This window comes from Ctenocephalides felis, unplaced genomic scaffold (assembly GCF_003426905.1).
Source record: "Ctenocephalides felis isolate EL2017-DRISC unplaced genomic scaffold, ASM342690v1 CF-g0.4_SCAFFOLD_03570, whole genome shotgun sequence".
Classification (NCBI taxonomy): Eukaryota; Metazoa; Arthropoda; class Insecta; order Siphonaptera; family Pulicidae; genus Ctenocephalides; species Ctenocephalides felis.
In genome coordinates, this window is record NW_020539724.1 from 15,415,866 (window position 1) to 15,441,115 (window position 25,250).

A 25,250-nucleotide genomic window follows, 5' to 3' on the forward strand; every position below is an offset into this window, starting at 1 on the left:
TTGAATAGAATTTGATTAATGTACTTTGAAAATTTAGTGGCTTTACATGGTGTTTCCAACCTGTGGGGTATGCCCCCACAAAATTTTTTTAACTTATATAAAAAAATTAATGAAAAAATATTTTTTTAACTTCCCGTAGGGTAAGTTATAGTAATCGTCCAAAAATCGAAATCAAAAATTTTTACATTTCTCGACGTTTTGAAGGTTTTTGAACATTTTGGCATACTTCAGAAAAAATGGATGTGTGTGTGTGTGTGTGTGTGTGTGTGTGTGTGTGTGTGTTTTGTATGTCCGCTTTTTTTCGTCCACGTTTTCGGGCGCACGGATCAACCGATTTGAATGGTTTAAAAAACATTCGATTCCTATTGATAGGGAGATGTGCTGATTAGTTTTTGGCAAAGGCAGGTTCAGCCGTTACGGAGATATGGAGCAAAGAGTGCAAAAAATTGAAAGCGAGTTTTTGAGAGAACGGAACAACCGATTTGAATGGTTTAAAAAACATTCGATTCCTATTAATAGGGAGATGTGCTGATTAGTTTTTGGCAAAGGTAGGCCCAGAGGTTTCGGAGATACAGAGCTAAATTTAAAAAAATGGCAGTTTTTGAGAGAACTAAGCGTCCGATTAAAATGATTCAAAGAACTTTCTGCTTGTTTCAACAAAATAATTGATTTGGAAAAAAAAATTTTTGTTTTAATTTTTTTTTCAAAAATTTTTTTTTGTAATTTTGGACTAAAAATTCAAAAAATCACCCAGGCTAAGCACAGTCTAAGCGCCACTCTGGTACAAATGCTTACGCAAGTGCGTTTAGACTGTTTGTGTACTGGAGCACTTTTCCAATTTTGTGAAAATTATTGAAAAATGTGAAAATGCCGCCAATCTGAGCACAGTATAAGTGAAAATGTCGCACAGAATTATTTGCAAATGCGTTTAGACTGTGACTATGCAGGAGCACTTTTTCAATTTTGTGTAAATTTGGAAACTTTTTTTTTTTTTGAATTTGATTCGAAATGAAATGACGATTGTTAATGTTCTGGAGATGATAAATTGATTTATTTATAATTAACTTTCCATAGGGTAAGTAATCGCAAAAAAATCGAAAATGAAAATTTTTATATATCTTCACGTTTCAGAGGTTTCTGAATATGTTGGCATACCTTGGAGAAAATTGATGTATGTGTGTGTGTGTGTGTGCGTGCATGTGTGTGTGTTCGGATACAAATTTTCGTCGACGATTTCGGGAACACGGATGAAGCAATTTGAATAATTCAAAAAACATTCGATTCGTATTGATAAGGAGACGTGCTGATTAGTTTTTGTCAAAGGCAGGTCTAGCCGTTCCGAAGATATGGGGCAAAAAGGGCCAAAAACGGTAACTCAGTTTTTAAGAGAACGGAGCGTCCGATTTGTATAGTTCAAAAAACATTTTACTTGTATTAACAAGATGAAGATTTGATCAAATTTTCATGAAGATAGGTCTAGCGGTTTCGGAGATCTAGTAAAAAAAAACTAAAAAAAAAATAACATATGGCGGTCAACAATAATCATTAGACATTAGACATATGCATATCAAATTATCAGATATTTTATTGAGATTTTAACAATAAGTATAAGTTTTGTTTACATTCCTATGGGTTCCGTACTAATGTTTTTCCGTTAGACAGCGACGCGGCGCTTACGCGCTTTATTTTTTGTCTCTATGCAGTTAAAGAAGTACGATTGCTTTGAAAAAAAGTTCAGATCTTCCAAAATATGTCAAAATGAAGATAACATTTTTTCCAGAAAAAAATTTTATAAAAAAAATTGTTTAAAAATTTTTTAAAAAAAAAATTTTTTTTTCAAAAAAAAGTAATTTTTCGTCCAATTTAAAATTTCCAAAAAATCTTATTTTTTCGAAGTAAAATTTTTTCAAAAATGTTAATCGTTTTTAAAAAAATAATAATTTTTGGCACGGGAAGTTCCAGCAATTTGCCTTAAGGCACGATGCCTTAATTGCCTTAAGACAGAATTTCACTTACAGCTAGTTTATGCATATTTTCACATAATATAGCATAATAATTTGTAGAAATTGTTGAAAAAACAAGGGGGGGGGGGAATGCAACAATATTTTTTACTAGATCACGGTGTCCAAAAGAGTGGAAACCACTGGCATATGCAGTTAGAGACCACAAATTGAGGTTGGTGCTTCTAAATGTCAGTAAGCACAAAAACTTCTCAAAAATGAAACTTGATCATTTATAAAAAATAATTATATAAAACAGCCATGAAATTCTAAACTAGTAAACATAACAAATATGCTTTAAAATTATACATATTTGTTACAATTTCTAGGTATGAATATGTTTTACAGAAATGAAAATGATGATTTTTACACCTATCAAAACTATCAAAATTTATTTGCATTTTTTAATATAATTAAATTTTATTAAACTTACCACTTGAGTTGCGGTGCAATCATAAGGCAACCCTCGCATCCGAACGATAACTTGCGCCCCGCGCGATAGAAAAGCTTGTGCTTCATTGCTCGCTCCTCCGGCAACAGCTAAGAAGTCTTCACCAGTCGCCCTGTATACCTGAAGAGTAATAAAACTTAAATTAATATTTGAAACAAATCTTTAGCATTGTAAAATATATTGCAAATCGATCCCATATTTATACTTGTTTAGAATTTTTCAACCGCAATTTCATAAGACAATTTTTTTATCAAGCAAAGTACTCGTTGATTCAAAAATTTTCTCTTGTACATGAAGAAATAAGATAAACATTTCTCAAGTTGTATTTATTATAAAACGATATATTTATTTTTGATTTTAATCACAATATTAATTCGTTGCATTAATGCTCTGAAATGACATTTTTACTAATATTCAGCTTCAGATTTCACTACTACTCGATATCATAATGTTTGAGATGGGAATTGAATCAGGAATCTTTTGGTTGCAAGGCCAAAGCTCTTACACCAGAGTCACGGACAGTCTCAGAATTATTTTAACGTAGTTTACAAAAATGATCACTTGCATAAGAATAACAACCATGTTAGATCACCATACATAAACCATAATATATGTAATAATAAAATAAATAACATAATAATTATGATCGTGTTTGTAAACATAGATTTGCTTATATATAGTATTTGCGTAATTATTAAATTAGCAATAATAAGTCGTAATATGATGAATACTTGATAAATTTGAAAATAGCTGTAGTTAATTAAATAAAAGTAAATATAATTAAAAACTAATTCGTAATCAAAAACAAAATTTATACTTGTGGCGAGCATAGCTCACTTGGTAGCATGTTCGATTCACACGACAGGGATCTTCGGATCAAATCCTGTCCTAAGTCAATTGACTTAGAATATAGGAAAAAAAATATGTATAGTTAATTTGAAATCAAATAAAAATTGTGAAAAATAGGAATAACAGAGTTCGAATTGTATTAGGAGTAAGAAGTGAAATATTGGAACTGAGCTGAAATTAAAAGAAGAATGAAGAAAAAAATAGAATGAAGCTAGAATATAGAATAGGATACATATATAGATTCAAAATTATATAAAAATGTAAATAAATAAAATATGTTGTAGGTGGCTAAATGCTCAGAGTAAGCGAAGCCAAATAAAATTTAAAAAAAAAATTATACTTCAATCTTAAAGTACGTGATTGCATAAGAAAAATTATACAGAAAGAGTATATCACAAGCTTTATAAAATTTTGATTAACTACTTTGGTTGTAAATCAAATTAAAACCATTGAATAATTCAATAGATAAAAGTTTTGAAACCACTATAAAAAAAAATCATAATATATTTCATACATAAATTGTAAATTGAAAAACAAACTGTTTTGTAACTAGTTCTTCTGAACCATTAATTAAAATAAATTTAAGATCCTGAAGTGATTCAAATCAACAATAATCAATCAATTTAGGATTAAAGATTATTAACTCAAATAGCTTTACTCAAAAAAAAAAAAAATTAAAATAATTGTAAAAATAAAATTATCTGAATATTTTCCTGAAGTAATCCGAAGAAACAGAATTTATCCATTATTATTGTCAATTACTATTATTAATATTAATTTAGGATACTCTGCATGATAGATTAATAGTTATATTATTAAATTGAAAGCATTCACTTGTATATAAAAAAGCATGTATATAAAGTAAAATTTCAACAATACATATTTAAAAAAGTATATAACTAAACTCTCGAAGTAAATCTTACAAGGTAAATATTTCTTTTGAATCAGTCTTACAGTTCTAATGTTGAAAGATTTAAACAAATATTAGTCTCGTGAAAAATACACTTATCAAAAAATAAATATTTAATAAAAATTTACCGAATCTAAATCAAAACAACTCAGATCGACCGAAAAATAAAATATGATAACGTTATTTTTCAATGTTGAAACCGCATTTATATAAATTATGTTTTAACTTTTTTGTATTGTAATAGAAACAAAAGTATAATTATCAACAGTAATAATATTTTATTTGTGAATAAATATTTAACGATATCAATAAATATTGAAATTTTTACTTCAAGTAAAAAATATTATACAATAAAAATTTAATTACCATTACATAATGTTGTATAAACTTATCTCAAGTGCGTGCAAAATATTGAATTTCTTCTAAGCATATCTTAAACATAAATGGCACTTAACTAGAAACAATCTTACATAAGAACATTTTGCAAATATTTAAATAATAATTTACAAAAATATTTCACTTGTGAGAGAATGTATAAATATTGTTGCGAAAAACGTAGGTGCGCAAAATTGTAATTGAATTTATTTGTAAGTTAAAATAATTTTTATAAGACTTAAATCAGGAAGGTAAATCATCATTTTTACAAAAATGTGAATGAAAGGTTGAGTCCACATGTTTGTAGAAATACTCTGCAGATATAGGAAAGCAATTCCATAAATAAATAGATGTAAATTTTGATAATTTATAAATAAAAATTGATGTATTTACTATTATTTTATAAGTACTCTTATAGCAACTCTTAAAAATGCATGATAAAATTATCAATTTCTCAAGAAAACAGTTTTATTATCGATATCAAAGAATGCTATCACGATAATACGAATTTGTTTTTTTTATTTATTTATTTATGACAATCAGAAAAATACAACAGTTTTCTATAAGTCATTGTGATGAATTATAATGTCAAGTAAGAATCTTCTCCATTGAGAAGATCCCCTAGTAGATAATTAACTAAAGCTATAATTTATTTTAAGTGATTAGGTCTTCGGGATAATACGAATTTGTATGTTGAAATTTCGTTATATTTCCATGTTGGAAAAATATTAATAAAAATATGATTTTTGTTATTGTTTAGTTTAAATCTTCTCATTTAGTTTATTATTTATATATTAGTTCATCCGTAATTATTTATATTTCATAAAGCATTTATAAATGTTTCTCAATGATTATAAACAAATGCCAAGAAATAAATTAATTTATGATATTAGGGTTAGAGCAGCATATAGTGAAATATTAATTATATTTAATATTTTTACAAACTTTTATTATATATTATTTTATTTAATATTGTTTCATTTATTAGTTTTATACTTTTCTTTTATCAGTTTATACAACTGATAAAAATAATTAAATGATTGAAAAAAAAATATTTATAGTAACCAAAGTACTTTGCATTAATAATATATTTTAAATCAGAGGCAAAATGTAAATGAATATTTCTTTTATAAGTGTGTCCAAGAAGATTATCAGAGAAACAAATTTTGGTCAATAATATGTGTTTTTTTTTTTAAATAGAGGATACGTATTTTAAAACTATCAATTTCAATGACGTTAGAGGTGGATAAATTATCTCAACAAATTGTAACACTCAAGCCCTGTTCGAAAAATCTAAAATCTTGACTACTAATGCTACCCTGAAAAATGCTTGCCTAATAAAAGTTATATAATCATTTGTTCATGGTGGTATTTGCTTCATAAAAGAAAATCTTTCAGATTGCTTTATTTTTTAAAAATAAACTCAAATTACTTGATTAATTGCAAAGCCTTAAGAGTGAATTGTATAAGAAAAAAGTAAGTAAGAATCGTTTTTAAAAACAATCAATTCCCAACTAATTAACTATTAATTTTCGTAGCTAGAATGCGATAGTCTAAAAAAAATTATCTAATAAAAGTTAGATTAATTAATAAAATTAATCAATTCTTCATTAATTACCTATACATTTTCTTATTAAGTAGTTTGAATCCGGTACCATAAAAAATCTTACCTAATAAAAGTTAGATAATCATTTGTTCGTGGCTGTTGCCACATTTTTTAAAAATACTAAAATTTCTTGATAAATTGCAGGACCATAAACGTGATTCATCCATCCATGTATTGTATAATAAGTTTTAAAAAATCCATTCTTAATTACATAAGTTTTCATTACCAACCAACTAAAACTCACCCTTTGTTTCAATTTAAAAACCATTTTACACACTCACTAACAATGAGTCATTTTACTAAAACACAGACCAAATACAACAAAATTATCAAATTATCCTTTACAAAAATGTGCAAAATATAATATTCCAAGCACTTGATTTCACTGTATCATTTTTACGACTGATTTTTCCAAGAAATATTATTCGTTCGAACAAAAAGTGCCCGAGAATCCGACTGAAAGACGAAGAGAATCGTTCGGAATATATGCGTAATCAGCTGAGCACATATTTCATAGTTCACAGGTCAAATGTGGAGCCCGTCGGACGCTCCTTTATCTTTTATACAAATTTCGTAAACCTTCTGTTTCGAATCGAATCAAAAAATCGAAAATTATCGAAGATAACAAAGGGTAAACAATAGAGGGCACACGAATTTTGAGGATTCGTCATTTGTGTGACGTAATTGAAAGCAAATATTTTGGATATCCTGGAAACTGATCAAACTAGTTGGTATTGGTATTTTGTGTTGAGGCAAATTACATGAACTTCCCGATATGTGTAAATAATCGACATAATCCATGATAGATTAATTAATTTATGAGTAGTTAAGTATTCGAAGTGGATTTATTACACATTATTGAAAATCGAACACGTCAACCCGGTCGGAGTATTTTTTAAAAGCAAATTTTTAAAAATCAATAATTTTTATAATTGAGCCAATTTTTTGTAGGACTTTAATTGTTTAGTATGTTCATTAAGACCAAGTACTCTATCGTTATACCAAGTAAATCGTCTAATTTTAATTTTAGCAAATGTCAAAAGAACTACTCATTTTCTCAAACTTTAATGAATTTTTAAAAATAAACTACTTGTCGTAAGGCCGTAATATTTCAGTAAGTTCTATAAGACCATGATATATATTGCCAAATGAACAGTTCATGAAGTTAGTTCCATGAAAATCGGCTTAAATGTTTTTTTCAACAGTTAATTACAAGAAAACGGCTCGGTATATTTTCACCTAAAACTAATCAGTATCATTCCGAATTGATATCTTTCGAACAGTTTTTAATTTTTTAAAATCGATTCGGTAGTATGAGCTTAAATGTGGACAAAAAGTCCAACACTTTTTTTCAAATTACAAAGAAACGGCTTGGCCGATCGTCACATAAAACTGAGGAATATCAATCCTCATCGACATGCATCAAATGGTTTTTAAATTTCTGAAATCGGTTAGGCGTTTTTAAGCAAACGTCGATAAAAGTTCTAATTTTGACAAATGCCAAAAAGGACATACTAATTTTTGCAAACTTTGACGAATTTTTAAAGATAAACGAGTTGTCGTAGGGCCGTAATATTTTAGTATGATCTAGAAGATTATGGTATCTACCATAATCTGAAATAATATATATAATAATAATAAAACTTTACAAGAATAAAAATTACCTTATTACAAGAAAACGGCCCGGCCGATGATCTCTACCAAAAACTAATCAGCACGATTCCCAACAAATATCTTTCGAACGGTTTTCGAATTTTCAAAAGCGATTCAAAATTGCTGGATAAAACGTGGACGAAAAATTTTTCATTTTTCTTCTATTTATAAAGAAACGTCTCGGCCGATCGTCTGACAAACGATAGTCCTCATCGAGATAAATCGAATGTCTTAAATTTTTGAAATCGAACCAGCCGTTTTCGAGAAGACGTCGATTTACACATACTTTTTCCAAATTTGGTCTCATTCTATTCAGAATGGCTTGAAACGTCGAGAAAACAAATTATATAAAATCGGATTTTTTTATGAAAACATAAACTTCTCCTTCGGGAAGTTAAAAAAAAGAAGTTCAAATAATCACATCAGCCCAAGAAGTACGGTGATATTGACCCATTAGCTTCATATTAAAATATTATAAAAAAAACTATGTCACGGAAAAGCTATTTTATAGTAAAAGTAGAAGTAAAAAATTATTGTTATGCGTTATTTGTTACAAGTATTGTTTAGTTTAGTAATATTTGACAGTGGCATTATGGCCAAAATTGACTGATTCAACTTTTTTTAGCGGCCTAATTTCTTCTGAACTATAGCCAGAAAAAATTCTTTTGAATTCAAAAATTTCTTCTATTTCAATTTTTAAGGTGTAAGGTAATCAATAAAATTCACCTTATATTAGTACACCAATTATAGAATAATAAAAAAATATTGTATTAATATTAATATCTCAAAAATTTCCCTTCCAACTAATTTTATAACATTGTTGACAACAGAAAATACGGCGTGATATAAAAATATATGAAATCTAATAAAATAAAATTGTAAAGTTAACCTATAAAATGTATATGACTAATGTACGTGTAGGCAAAGTAAAAAAATAAACAATTTAAAAAAATTAAATCTCAAAATCTAACCTCGATATATCTGGAGCCGATGTGATGCTTATGCCTTTTGAGTGCCATGTCTCTGTGTTCCTGCGACTCGAATCGCACCAGGGCCTCGCCGTTCCGTCTTCCTTGAGCCGACAAACACAAGGCCACGCCGCCTCTGAAAGAACCATACAAAAACATTATACATTTGCTGTTTAGACATGTATATATTTTTAACTTTTCTCTAATCGAATTAATTTATTATTTTAATGTAATTTATCATATGCCATTTGTAATTTTAACATATGTATATGAATTTGATCAACTTAAAGGTTCTATAAGCTTGTGATGTTAAGCAGTAAGGGCTACATTCACTTGGAAACTGACTATTGAAATAATGAAATGTATTTTTTTTTTAAAATAATAGTTACCCTTTAAATCTTATTTAAAAGAAAAATAAAGAAATATTATAAGGAAATTGAAGATTGAATAGATATTTATATATAAATATTTTCTTAGAGTATAATGAAATAGACAAATGATATGCATATATAAAATAAGAAAATTGTTTCATAATCTCTCATACCAGATACCCCTGTCTGACTAAAATATAAAAATAATATATAAATAAATAAATAAAAAAAACTATTTGAAAAAAATAATAATAATAATCAGATAAATTAATCAAATGAAGATTAATGTTATCATTATAATCACATGTAATTATTAATAGATGCAAATAAATATTATTGTAAGGCAAATAAATTGTAGTGATAAGAAAATTATTCAAGTGCATTCGAATTGCACACATATTGTTATCTTAAAAAACATTTTACTGATTGCAAGTGCAGTAGAAAATTATTGTAAAAAAAATATTTATCACTAAACTCAAGTTTTTTGTCTCAAGTGATATAGAAATCAGTGAATTATATATAAGGATATCGATTGTTTGATTAAAATGTTCACAATATAAGATTATAAAAGGACAATCATTAATCGTAGTTGTAGTTGTATATGTTAATGTGATCTGCCAACATGGTTTTAAATTGTTTTGGATTTTTGGAATTGTTTTTCTGTTGCTGGAGCTGTTTTACTAAATTTTGGCTAGTTTAACTTGAAACGGAGCATCCGATTTGAACGATTCAAAAAATATTTGACGGATTAGGTTGGCATCCAATAAAAAATATTAATAAATCATTAATTATCAAAACTATAATAGGACAACGATTGGGTAAGCCTTCTAATAAAAAATTGTATCCAAACAATTATAGTATAACCAGTTACAAGGCTTCTAGTGAAAAATATATATCAAAGCTAGAATAAGACTACCAATATGTTGTAATAAAAAAGTATATAAAATTTAGGATATACATTTACCTTCCAATAAAAAAGAAACCAAAACACTTTGATATGATAAACTAGAATAGCACAACCATTGTATTTGTCTTAAATAATAAATTTAAATACAAATATTTTAAATACAAAAATTTAAGCGTTAATAAAGAATAATCGCAACAAATTAAATAATACCAAATTTTGAATAAAATTTACATATTTGCTGCATTGGTAGAAATTTTGATTTTAAAAGATACTGTTGAGCTGTGCAATAAATAACATATCACTTTACAAGTATCTGAAAACATATTGCAAACACATGGTCAAAGTTTTTCTATTATTCCTTTCTAGATAATGCCATAAAAATATCGAGTGTTTTTTTATAGCAGTAATATAATGGAATGGTTTCTACGTAAAAAAGGTTTACATGTGACGATAATAAATTTATTTTTACTCAAATATTTTCTAATTTCTAACAAGGAATTATTTTCACTAAAAAGGATATCTAAACAAGATTCAATATAAAAATTTGTTTCATTTTTTATTCTTCACTTCTTAAGTCTTGATTGACAAAAGAGTAAATAAAGATTTAAAAAAAAATATTATTGTTTATTTACAAAATAAAATAATGAAAATTGTTTAACTTTTTGTTTTTTTTAAATATATTGATAGTTGCAGAAGAGATTAATTTAAAAACAAAGCAACTGCATAATTCTGATTTTCATTTTCTTACAATTTATTCTATTCTGGTGAAATGTGGCCCATAAGCTAAAATCTTTGATACCATTGCTAAAGTGCATTATGTATGTCTCCATGCATAAATTTTTATGAACATGTATAATGATTATTGTAAATAATTAGTGCTATTGTTTCGCATTATTAATTCGGACAAATACAGATGTTTTTGCGACACATTTTGCAATTAAATAAATAGTCTAAGAACGATAACAGATGTACATAAACAAACATACAAAATCAAATAAAAAGATACTTATAAAAAAAATTAGTGAATACTTTTTCCATAAAAAATAAGGTATACAGGAATAATCAGAAGTTAAAAGAACAGGCTTCCTGGACATCCTACAAACTTAAATAAAAGTAAAATGTTGAACCGAATTCTTAACAAAGGAATTTAACAGAAAGACCTACATTATATCAACTAATAAATGAAAATCCATTTCATCTATTTTATATTTCAACTGCATTTTTTAGACGAATTTACTTTGAGATTTACTTTGTTGTACTTTATGGACAATTGGTTTAATGTCTCATGTAGGTAGATAATCAATTATAATAAGTTAGAAAAATTATTAATTAATTAACTTATATTATTTATGAACTTATGAATTAATTAACTTACTTGATAATATTTAAACCAATGAAAAATTTTGCAATATCTCTATCAGAACTTTGCCATGGAAGTCCTCTAGCACGAACTATACAGCAACCATCAATTTCATCGTCTTTTGAACTGTAACAAAAAAAAAATAGAATAAATATGAGTAATATAATAAATAAATAAATAAATAAATATCACTATTGCTAAATTATCGATCTCAATTTTACAAATTTCATTTTTCATTTCATACAATATCTGTAAATGCATTATTGAACCGGATTTTTACCAGCATCAATATTACCGATTAGAAGAAAACAAATGTTTGATTCCACAAACAATGTCTATTCAAAATGATGTTTTCATTGATATCATTGTGATCAATAATTTTCTCTCACAGATCAATACAATCTGTTTACATCTTACAATCAAATTTTCAAACAAAATCCGATACAAATGTGCTTGGAGTACATATGACTCACAAATACGATACAATAGTAATAGAAACTTAGTAAGAAAGTTATTAGAACAGATTTATAGAAAAAATATTATAAAAATTCTAATAACCGATTTTAAGTCTACTGTAAGTAAAAATCTATTATTCCACTTTATAAGTATATATTTTACATTTGTTTCCTTTTTTGAACTATCGCTGTAAAAAACAGCATTTGGACTTAATGAGTCCAATAATTCATTTGTCGTGTCCTTTAGGTGGATGATGAAACAAAATAACTAGGTCTAAGTGGTATTTTGCAATAAGACAAGTCCAATGTGTGAATAATCCACTCAAAATTCAATATATTAATTTGAGTGATTTACAAGTTCATCGAGCTGGTGCAATCATTGCAATTATGTATAAATTTGCTAAGTATGCTATAACATTTTAAATATCATACATTATTGAAGAAAAAGCAAACACTTGGTTAATACATACTCGGTATATGTCTCAAAGCGTGGCCTAAAGTTCCAAAATTTAATATACATATTTTTTATAATTAAACCATTTTTTGTCTATAATGCTTTAGGATGTTAGTTTAGTACATCATTAACTACCGCCATGCAAACTTTTATTAAAATCGGTACTGATTTTTTTTCAATAATTATTTACGAATAAACTGTATGTCAGATATTTAGCAAAAAATAATTATTTATTATTTAGCAAATATTATTTATTAATATTAATATCTATATTTTTTATATTTGCTCATATTCCATCCTGAATATCAGCAAATTTTTTGGTAGCAAAAAAGATGTCCAATTCAAATGCCAAATACGATGAAAAGCAAAAATAAATTAGCAAAATTTTCCCATCAAATACCTCTCGGACTATTCTTGAACAGTTTTTGAATTTTCAAAATCGGTTTAGGATTTTTGACGAAAACTTTTGCAATTATCTGCTAATTATAAAGAAAAGGCTGGGCTTGTGCTGATCGTAGCGCAAAACTGATTAATTTATAGAGTTAGTTCCTTTATTTGCAGCTAAAAAAATTGTTATTGGCGGTTTACTATATATATATCCCACAGAAATATCCTTTGTAAATCGCGGCATTTTGAACTAGTAGAAAAAACTGACATAAGCCGCTTCGTAGCCTTGGCCCTTATCGGTGTTTTTTAGAATGTAAATGGAAATATATTTTATATAATATTATATAAAATTATATGATTATACAAATCTTGTTTTTTCAAGGTATGAAGTCATTCTGAATCGAATGAGACCAAATTTGGAGAAACTACATGTGTTTGTTTATGTATGGCTATGTGTATATGTGAGCCAATTATTGACCTTTCATCCACGGTTTCTTAAAAACGACTGAACCGATTTCAAAAATTTAAAGCCATTCGTATAAACTCGATAACACTCGGCGTTGGTTAAATTTTCATACATTTAAATTATGTTAGCCATTTCTTTAGAATTAACAGAAAAGTGCTAAATTACTGTCCACGTGCTAGTCAAAAATTCAGAACCAAGCGAACCGGCTGATTATTTTTTGATAAAGATCGGCCAGACCGTGTTAAACTATTAGGCGCATGGCATCGTGTCTTAAGGCATATTGCTGGAACTTCCCGCACCAAAAATTCTAATTTTAAAAAAAAGCTTATAACTCTTTTTCAAAGCAACCGGGCGACGATTAAGGACTAAATATCGAAGCGCAGTTAAACTTTGGTAAGGAACTCATGTAAATGTAAACAAAAATTGTACTTATTATTTGATGGGCATATGTCTAATGATTATTTTTGACCGCCAAATGGCTTTTTTGTTACTTTTTTCAGTAGATCTCCGAAACCACCTAACCTGCCTTCCCAAAAATTTAATCAGTTCTTCATCTTGTCAATACAAGTAAAATGTTTTTTGAATCATTCAAATCGAACGCTCCGTTATCACAAAAACTGAATGACCATTTTTGGCACTTTTTGTCCTGTATCTTCAAAACGGCTGGACCTGCCTTTGCCAATAACTAATCAGTAAGTCTGTCCATCAATACAAATCGAATGTTTCTTGGAATTATTCAAATCGGTTGATCCATGATAACGAAATCGCCGGCGAAAAATTGTATCCGCACATATATACATACACACATACACGTACATTCATTTTTTCTAAGGTATGCCAAAATGTTCAGAAACCTTTGAAACGTAAAAATATATAGAACTGTTCATTTTTTTTTGTGATTACTATAACTTACCCTACGAGAAGTTAGAAAAATATTTTCACCAGTTTAATAAAACTTGGTATGGCGATAGTGTACCTGGATTTGATGAACATACTAAAACATTATAGTCCTACGAAAAGTGGTTTTATTATAAAAATTTATTAAAATTTGAAATGTTCGGCGGCGCTTTTTGAAAGGTCTTTGTGTATGTATGTATTAGAGACACGTGTTCGTTTTTCAGAAAGAAACATTTGTAAGAAACAAAATTGTACAAAATGTAGAAAAAATTGAATAATCTGCATTAGTTTCTCACAACAAAATGTTTTGTACCAGCTTAGTGTACTTAAAAATCACTCATAAATTGATAAATTGATTTCGGAAAATAAAGCAAAGTACTATTTACAACTAGTTAAGTTTACTTTTATTAACTTCCAGTAGGGTAAGTTATAGTAATCACAAAAAATCAAAACAGAAAATTTTTATATATCTTTACGTTTCAAAGGATTCTGAATATTTTGACATACCTTAAAAAAATGGATGTATTTGTGTGTGTGCGGATACAAATTTTCGTCGACGATTTCGGGAACACCGATCAACCGATTTGAATAATTTAAAAAACATTCGATTCGTATTGATAAGGAGACGTGCTGATTAGTTTTTGGCGAAGGCAGGTCTAGCCGTTCCGAAGATACGGGGCAAAAAGTGCCAAAAACGGTAATTCAGTTTTTAAGAGCGTCCGATTTTAATAATTCAGAAAATATCTTACTTGTATTGACAAGATGGAGAACTGATTAAATTTTTGGGAAGGCAGGTCCAGCGGTTATGGACTCTCAATAAAAATAAGTTAAAAAAATGTCATTTGGCGATCAAAAATGTTTATTGGACATATGTACATCAAATTAGCAGATATTTTATAGAGATTTTAATAATGTGTACACATTTTGTGTACATTTTTTTGGGTTTCGTACCAAGATTTTTAATAACGTGAAGTTGCAGCAATTTGCCTTAAGGCACGATGCCATGCTTGCCACTAGTTATTTCATAGAACAAAGGTAAAAAAACATGTCTACAGTACAAATACACTCTGACGTATCTAATTACTATAAACACATGGTCTACACACTACTTTCATCTTACGATTAATAAATATTTAAAATTCGTGCAAAATTATAAACATACCGTTGCGTTATCAACTTCAATAAGTCACTGAATCGATCTCCATAGAATACTTCCTAACACAAAACACTATTGATACTGAAACATTCCAACACTTATTCGTATTTCATAGATGCCGCAAACACAATTGCATGTATTATCGCAAAAATACGACACTAGAAAATTATCTTTTAGGAATTTTCAGTCATTTACTAACTAATAATTTAACACGTTCTCTGCACAAGTCGAGATAGGAATTTATAAACATAAATGTCAAACGACACCTTTGTGAGAATAATATACTGGACTGAAGTACGAGCCAAACTCTAAACAAGCTGACGCTGGACTGAACACTGAACTGAAATCGAGGAGCCGAATGCGACGTCACGAGAGCGCCTGTTGCTTCGGAGCAGCGGCGATTGAAGGCGACAACCGCCGACAGGGGCGGTACGGGATAATAATAATACATAGAAATATATACTATACTATTTATATATATTATTATATAATATATATATATATATATATATATATATTATATCGCAAACTAAGGCAAATTGCTGGAACTTCCCATACCGTTAGGGGCCGTTCAAGTGTTACGTAAGCACTATAGGGGGGCAGGGGGGTTGTTGATTTGCTTATTTTGGGTTGACATGGGTGGCAGGGGAGTCTGGATGATGATTACGATATATATAGTATTTTTATTTTTTTTATATTAATTGCAAAATGTTTACGTAAGCATGGGGGTAGGCGGTAAAAGCTTTGCTTACTTTTGCTGACAAGGGAGATGGGGGGTAAATAATTGTAATAAATCTGCTTACGTAATACTTGAACGATCCTTTATTAAAAATCTTGGTACGGAACCCAAACAAAAACTACACAAAACGTGTACACATTATTAAAATCTCTACAAAATATCTAATTATTTGATGTACATATGTCCAATAAACATTTTTAACCGCCAAATGACATTTTTTAACTTATTTTTATTGAGAGTCCACAACCGCTACACCTGCCTTCCCAAAAATTTAATCAGTTCTTCATCTTGTCAATACAAGTAAAATGTTGTTTGAATTATTGAAATCAAACGCTCCGTTCTCTTAAAAACTGAGTTACCGCTTTTGGCACTTTTTGCTTCGTATCTTCGGAACGGCTAGACCTGCCTTCGCCAAAAACTAATCAGCACGTCTCCTTATCAATATGAATTGAATGTTCTTTTAATTATTCAAATCGGTTGATCGGTGTTCCCGAAATCGTCGACAAAAATTTGTATCCGCACACACACGCACAAACATACACACGCACACACACATACATCCATTTTTTCCAAGGTAAGCCAAAATGTTTAAAATCCTTTGAAACGTAAAGATATATAAAAATCTTCATTTTCGTTTTTTTTGCGATTACTATAAAGATTCAGAAATTTTAAATTGATAACTAGTTGTGCATGGCATCGTGTCTTAAGGCAAATTGCAGGAACTTCCCGTACTGTAATGTAGCATTTTAAGTATTTTATTTAAATTTTGAAATAAATCTTTTTTTTTTCTCCAAGATTTGATATTATGTGATGTGATATTATATATGTGATATTTTATATGTCTAATGATCACTTTTAACGCCAAATGGCATGTTTTCAAACTTTTTCTATGTGATCTCCAAAACCCAGGACCTGCCTCCTCAAAAAATTTAATATATTCTTGTTGCTTCAATACAACTGAAATGCTTTTTGAATAATTTAAATCGGACGCACATTCTCTCAAAAACAGAATTGCCATTAAAGCAAATTGCACTTTTTGCCCAAAATCTTTAAAATGGCTGGACTTGCGTTATAAGTAGCAATATCATATCACTTTCATACAACTTCTGGTTTTTATTATTATTATTTTTTTTTTAATTCAATCAATCTGACATATGATGGTATCATTGTATTGTTTACCATTCAAGGAGTTTTGTAAAGATCGAAACAAATAGCAATCAGAAGGTCAAGAATGTATGGTGGTAAAATATTTCCACCAAGTTCCAATAATTTTTGTCAAGTGGACAAGGATATGTGATGTCAATATTGGAATAAAATGTTGTCTAAATTCGTTAGTTATTCAATTTAGACCTCAAAATTGGTTCTTCGGTTGGATGGTAAAAGTAAAAGTAGACGATTCTTCAATTGGACGATCACAGCCTTTTGCATCTTTGAGAAAAAAATCACCAGAATGAAATTGGGGAAACAAATCTTGACACCTCCGTTTTTAAGGCTTCGTTACCAAGAACAGTTCATAACTTTTTGTGTGCTTAAGATGCCTTTTTACCTTAGCATAAATAAAAAAAGCAAAATGACAAAAATTTGATTTTCGAATCAAAATCGATCAAAAAACTTGTTTTTACTGATGGATACCTAAATTGCGTTCCACTTCCACTTACAAAAAGTATGTACTTTTGGAATACATCAGTAAACCTAAAAACTCAATTAAGACCATCGCACTGAGTTAGTTGCCAATCTAATATATTAACAGAGTCTAATAATTATAACAGACCCTTAGTATAAAAGCTGGTGTTATTTTATAATTTATTCATATATGCTTTAAAAAATAATTTCCTTATATAAGTAAATAACATAAAAATCAGCACCCGCCACTGAACTTAAGATAAGGAGAAACCTTATGTGCTACAGTAAATATTACACTATGAAACATGCTTTCAAGTTAGCAATTTATTTGCAAAAATTACCTTAAAATACATAAAAAATTTAATCATGAATCAATTTATTAATATGTATCTATTAATTTATTATTTTTATAAAATATAATATTGAATAGATGGATTTGATTGACTGTAAAGTACCATCCTTCTCCGAGCCTACTCGCGACTTTTATCGTTTGCAGATAAGAGTACGTATTTAAATTCACAATCGTAGTGATTTATATATATATATATAACAGTATGAATTTTATTTTTATCAATTTATTTCCTATTTGTTGCAGCAATTGCTTACGTTGTCCAATGCTAATAATAGCATATAAAGTTTATAATTAAAAACGACCATTACGTTAAATTGTAGCATTGTTTATGTAGTAATACTTAAACTTGTAGTAACTTAAATTTATAAATAAATATATATAAAGAATTTATTCCTCATAAAAACGCATTTTTCATATGTATGTGCAAACATTTATTAATCTTTCACATATTTTAAATGTTTAATATTGTTAGAACAAATGCTGCATAAAATTGAGATTATTTTTAGAATCCAATAATACTTTATTTAGATATTATATTAAATTAACACTATGCAATCAACCGAATGCAATCGTCAGAAATAAAAATATTTTTTTATTTTTGTTTATTTGCGAAAAGTCCCGTAGTCACTAATTAGCTTAGGCAAGCTTCATACTTGATGTGGATGCTAAAGCATTTATTGTATATAACTATTACAATATGATAATCTGAGTATATAAACGGTGTTTAATCAAATTTCATTAATTAATTAACTGTCAATTTTTGTACCTTGCTGAAACTTCTACAGTCTAAGTAATCTCGTTACTAAAAAAAATTTTAATATGCTTATTTAATGAATATTTCGCTGTGTGAATAAGTTAAAAATATTGAGCTAAATTATCGTAATTTCGAAGTATAATTACAAATTGAATTTTATTTAATTGCTCTAATAATTAAAATCATATAAAACAAGTAATAAAATCTCACTCCCATCGTTTCGTGTTAACAAACTCTTGAAGATTTTTAAGAGTAAGCACTTGAAATGTGATACGGTATTAATTTAATGATATTGATTAATTAATGATATTTTATGATATATATATATATATATATATATATGCACTAGTTATAGAATCTATTCAATTCACCCGTTAAGTTAATAAGTATTATTAATATATAGAATAAGCATTCATTGTATTCCTTTCACCTTTTGAACTTTTATTAAGTAATGTAAATCAAGAGCAATCATTCAAATCAATAATCAAATTGATGATTCAATAAATTAATATTAATCAAATCAATCGATAATACCAATTACCATATTATAAACTCGATAGAAAGAATCATGACTATACAGGGGAAAGTCCCGTAACGCCGGACGGCACCAAGCACCGGACACTCTATTTAACACGCATTATTTAAGCGAGTATAAATCTTTTCATTTCAAAATACAAGTGAAAGGGGAGGATATAGTTACAAATACTAAATATATAATTACTAAATAATATTTTTTTCTAGTAATTTATTAAATTACCTTAAAGGTAATTGAATTACCTTAAAAGGTATTTAAATTTTTAAATTACCTTAAAGGTGATTATATAAAAAAGTGAATACATACCAAATTCCGGGTTCTAACACCAAATTGACTATTTCAGGTACATCGAATCTGTGACCTAAAGATAATAAAAAGATATTACTACAACATAATTGATAATATATATAATTTCATAAAAATAAAATATAAAAGTCGGTATATGTTTCACATATGATTTTCTTAATTAATAATTGTTCTGAGATCTGATAGTTGTTCCGATTCTGATAAATGACTTATTTTATTAAGAAAAACGATTAGATCCATTAAATATTTTATTTGGGAAAGAAAAAATAATTGGATTCAAAAAGTTGAGTACAAAATCTAAAAAGAATTTACCTAAATAAATAAAACAGACTCTAAGGTTTCTTCATATAAAATGATGAAATGATTTGCAATAAAAATGTGCTTAAAATTGATCATATTTTCAGGAAACATAAATATATTATAAATATATGTTCTTCTAACATTTTATATACAAAAATTGGCTTCGGATTAGCTAATCTTTGTTTTATTACTCGAATTCTTCTATATTAATAAACGTGGCCAATCTTCTTTATTTCTTTGGTAACTATGAAAATTTAATAAACGTTTGTACATGTGATTCGATATTTAACCTCACATTTTCACTTTCCTTTTATTTTTGGTAATCTTTTTTTAATTTTTTATTTACAGTTACTTGATGAACTTAGATTTGTCTTCTACTTATCTTCTACTTCCTTTGTCTAAATCAATAATTTTTTTAAAAAATTTAAGAAAAATATAATGATGACACATATATAGTGTCGAAACGTATAAATAAACATTTAACATTTGTAATGAATTAATATATAAATGTTGCTTAAGTATTTTTAATATATTAACCAAATTTTTAAAGTTTTCAGAAAAAAATAATAGAAAAAATTCCACGTGCAATGAGATGCAAAATTAAAACAGCCTCAATTATCAATTAAACAACTTCTGTTTATGTATCTATTACAAAGATAACTATGATGAAATGACTATGGTGCAACAGTAATAAATTAAACAGTTTCCATTGCATTTCCGATATGAATATTATTATTAATAAAAGATTGAACGATATAGTTTACATTATACCATAATGTTGAGAAATCAATAACTGCGTTTTCATATACATTTGCTTATTTGACGATTATTGTTTAATGTAAGCGATATAGGTAACAACATATCCGGCGAAGGTGTCGTATTACCTGGGAATCAGAACTGCATTATATTACTTTTCGAAAGAAAAGGATTGTGTCTTGTACAATTAATGCATTATGACTGTTTTGTGTGTTCATTTGTGCTGACCATAAGGAATTTTCATATCTGGTTACTTGTAAAATGACGAAACTATTTCTCATACTTGAATAGACTTCAAGTACATACATGCGGTTTTGGCTTGCTTAGTAAGGGAGGCAGGGGAAAATTTTATTCATATGCGGGAAATTAAAAATTTACAAGTAAATTTTTGTATATATTAAATTAAATGAAATAAGGAATGTGCTGGTGAATATAAGGTAGAACGTACAATGGTAAGAAATACGCAAGGTCAAGAAATTTTTAACATTAAGGGGCGCAACTAGTGTGAAATTTTCAAAAAATCGAATTTTCAATTTTTCCATATTTCGATATGTTTTTCCTTTAAAAATAACATATCAAAATTTTAAATCGATATCTTAAATAGTATTTGAGTCACAACCATTTAAGGAGTGTATATATAGTATATAGTATAACGATCATTTAATCTTTAAACGCGTTTTTCTCGAAACAGCATTTTCCGAATTTGCTGCGGCGATTACTCAAAAACAAATGATCCAATCACTATCAATTTTTTTTATTTACATGTTCTATATATAGTTCTCCGTAAAATGAACTATCAATTTTTTGATCGGATCAAAAATCGAATTTGGCAGTCCAAAAACGACCAAAATTTTGGGTAAAATTCGTTTTTTTTTTTCAAAAACGCAGTCATTTTGTCAATTTTTGATTTTTTTCTTTATCGTAGTTCATTTTACAGACAATATTATCTAGTTTAACAAGATTTTTTTTTTAAATTTCATTCACGTAGAAGGCCTGAATTACTTCAGCAGTGAAGGGCCTTATCTATTTTTTTGTCGCGCCGTTGGAGATCGACCATAACTTAAAAAATATTTAATTTTTTTCTTCAAAAATTTTACTATCTATTCTTAAAACACGTATAAACATATTCCTAAAATTTTGGAATGATTGATAAAGTAGCTTTTTTAATATAAATTCCCAAAAATCACCTTTTTATTAGGCGGTTACACTTGTTGTGCCCCTTAAATGCGATTTTTTAAATTATTCATTATATTCATTTATTTTTTGCAATTCGAGGTATTGGCTGTGTAATTGTTACAAATATATGTATGTGTAAAATACTTTGTATGGATTTACTACACATTAATTATTCTCATATTAATTTACCACTGAAGATGACAAAGTTTTCGTCATATAGTTTTCTTTTTGCCTAATTTATTGCCCTGAATGTATTACCATTAAAATTATTATAAAAATATTATAAGAAATAATAATTTATATATAAAAAATATCAAATATTTTATAAATATTAATTGAAAGGTAACAATTAAAATAATTATTAAAGAAATAGAAACTTACCCTCGGCGATAAGCCTCTGTACTATCGTGACCATATCCCTTGGTTCTCTGACATGGAAATCTCCTTCTGAACTTGATTCAATTGATAGATCTAATTTATTATTATAAATTAAAGAAAATTTGTATACAAATTCGTAATATAAAATTAATAATTAAAAATATATAGAAAACATATATTAGTAATAATACATTTTAATTAAGAACGAATTTTATATCATACAAATGCATTTATGGGTAAGAAATGCGCCTGAGATGCCATGAACATTCCATTAGAGAGCAAACTCGGATTTTCGAAAGTACACGGCGCAATTACAAAATGAATAATTTAATAACGATTTTAAGATCTTAACCATCCATAGTCTCCTATTATTGATTTGCATAAATAATTAAAAACTATAAATTTAAATTCAACACTGCAATTTTTATACATATTATGTAGATTATACTTGAATGGCGATTCTGCACGCCTAGTCATAGCTTTTTAGCTTTATATATCCATACAAGTTTGTTAAAAATTGGATAGCCTTTAGTTGAAAAATGTATATAATCATAAAATGTATGAAAATTGCACTTTTGTAAACATATTTAAAAAAATCGTAATGCAAAATTGTAGACGTTATTTAAATTTCAAATCATTTTAAATCATTTATCAGTATTTCTATATAAACCAAAGTATAAGCTACTATTTATAAAAATATTCTAGCCTAGAATTAATAGGTATTATATTTTTGTTTGATTTTTGTTTACTTGTTACTTGATAATTTTAAATTTGAAGAAATGGTTTTTTAAATAATCTCTTATCATTAAGAATATGTATTCATTTAAGATCAAGGAGAATATAAACTAATTATTCAAAAAGCTTTGGAATGATTCTTGGATTTTAGTATGTTTTTGTTAAATTTCTTTTTGCTTATTTCTTGACAAATTTAAATTGAATCAGTTTTAAATATGAATAAATCATTATAAAAACTACTGTTTTATGTGTAAGTTCGCCTGATCGCACAGCAAATACATAGCTTGTTAACAGTTTGTTACTATCAACTCATGCGAATATAGTCCCTTAACATAGCATTAATAATAATAAATGGTAATCTGCCCGAAGGCAGGTCCTTGGTGTGAGAGCCATCATAAATAAATGATTCCCTTACTCTTCATCGCATTACCACTATTCACCCTCCCTCTTTTTCTTATTTCATTACCATTATTTAAAAGCATTACCATAACATAACTATTTTATACGAAAATATTAAATATTACTAAAATCCTATAAATATTAAACATAATCTACAAAACAAATGTCATATAATAATTTTATCAGAAGTGCAACTTCCTGGTGTCTCTTCGATAACACATACATGAAGTTAGGTTTTGTGTGTAAAACTAACTTCGCACAGCAAATACATAGCTTTTTGACAACCATCTCATACGAATATACACCCGTAACATAGCAATATCATAAATCATAGATCAGAGTAAGGAGGCATCACACCTTTTATTAATGCAAGATTTATTAATACTGATTAGACAAGATTCAGCAAACCTCCTCTGAATAATGTTCCGTTCGTGATAAAGTATACTAGCGTTGTAAAAGTTAAAAGAATGTTTAAAATGTTATCTGTTCTGTTATCATGGTTTGATTTTTTCGAGGATTTTTTGAGTTATTTTAATTTTTTGAGATATTTTATACGAGAATCAGCCTCTTAATATTAAATAATAATAATTATTTAATAATCAATTAATTAATTATTATGTATCATTTACAAAAGGATACGATCCAGCATATCTTTTAAACACGTCGGTGTGGTAAATGTGGCTGCCCTGTCCGCTACCAATAGATCCGCTTGCAATTGTCCGGCGTTGCGCAATGGTACCAACGCACGCGACAGATCCTGTCCTGGTGTGCCCTGGTGACCGCCGGAAGAAGACAGCACATGGGACCGGAACTCTTTGCGAAGGTCGTGGAAACGGCAGTAATAGGACGGAAGTTCGATGCCCTTTGCGCACGCTTCCGGGTGCAGGCATTGTCTGGGTAAAAAATATTGTTTTATATATAAAAATATAGAGGGGCAGTTTTGCGGTAAAATAGATGATAACATAGCGTTGTTATGGCAACGGTATGATATACTTGTTTCTTGGTACTAAAAACGATCGAAGTGATCGATTTTTTAGGGATTATTGCACACTCATTTCCCTTTGGTGATACGTCGTGATATAAACTGCGAAAGTCTATTTAAAATCACTGAATTAAAAGCAATCTAATTTTAATTAGATTGTAGAAACAACAAGAGATCGCAAAAAAAAAATTAAAAAAAATAAAAAACTGGTAGAAAATGGTTGGAAACTACTGTAATAAATCAATTTACTAAATTCACTTGTCCAAGTTTGTTTAAAATTTGTATAATTACATCATACATCATTAATGAAAATAATAGAAAGTATGCAATTTTATTTCATCAACAAATAATTGGAGTTTGCTAAATAATAATGAATAGACATTTTGATAATATCTCTTGAAAAAAGTGAGACCTGGTAAGCAGTAATTCTTCATGTTTGTATTTAGTTAATGTTCAAATCATTTAAAAAAATAAACAACTTTTAAATAATCGTACTGCCTTATAGTAGATTTTGCATAAAGAATATTTATTAATTTAAGAAAATATAAACTAATTATTCAGAAAGCTCATAAATGATTTTCAGAATTTATCCTATTTTTGTTTGATTTTTGTTTGATAGTTTTTGATAAATCTAAATTAAATTAGTTTCGAATTTAAATAAATCATTAAAAAAAATCGTCCATCGTGAGTACAATCCACAGTACAATTTTAATACTATTTAAGATTCACTAAAAATAATAGTTTATGATGAGCAAAGTGAAATCATATAAACAGTGTAGTTTAAAGATTAATTCTATACTATTTCGTGTGTTAAATTGATTAAAAAGTAACATTAGAATTTTTTGTAAAAAAATGATCATTTACAAGCTACAAATACATATACTGATCTTGCAAACTGTCTAATAAATATCATTTTCAAAAGTAATCATTGTGATTTTATTTCTCCTTAG

General features: G+C 27.8%; 1 protein-coding gene across 2 annotated transcripts in view; it reads right to left on the reverse strand.

Moving 5' to 3' along the window:
* Positions 1-25,250, reverse strand: part of LOC113383809 (RNA-binding protein fusilli-like) — a 150,044-nt gene that overhangs the window by 14,638 nt on the left and 110,156 nt on the right. For both annotated transcript variants that reach the window (XM_026622059.1, XM_026622058.1), the window contains 6 exons: positions 23,958-24,211; positions 22,188-22,277; positions 19,575-19,629; positions 11,466-11,576; positions 8,816-8,948; positions 2,434-2,571 (listed from right to left, as the gene is read on the reverse strand). In XM_026622059.1, the coding sequence (XP_026477844.1) occupies positions 2,434-2,571; positions 8,816-8,948; positions 11,466-11,576; positions 19,575-19,629; positions 22,188-22,277; positions 23,958-24,211 (781 nt within the window). The remainder of the gene's footprint in view (positions 1-2,433; positions 2,572-8,815; positions 8,949-11,465; positions 11,577-19,574; positions 19,630-22,187; positions 22,278-23,957; positions 24,212-25,250) is intronic.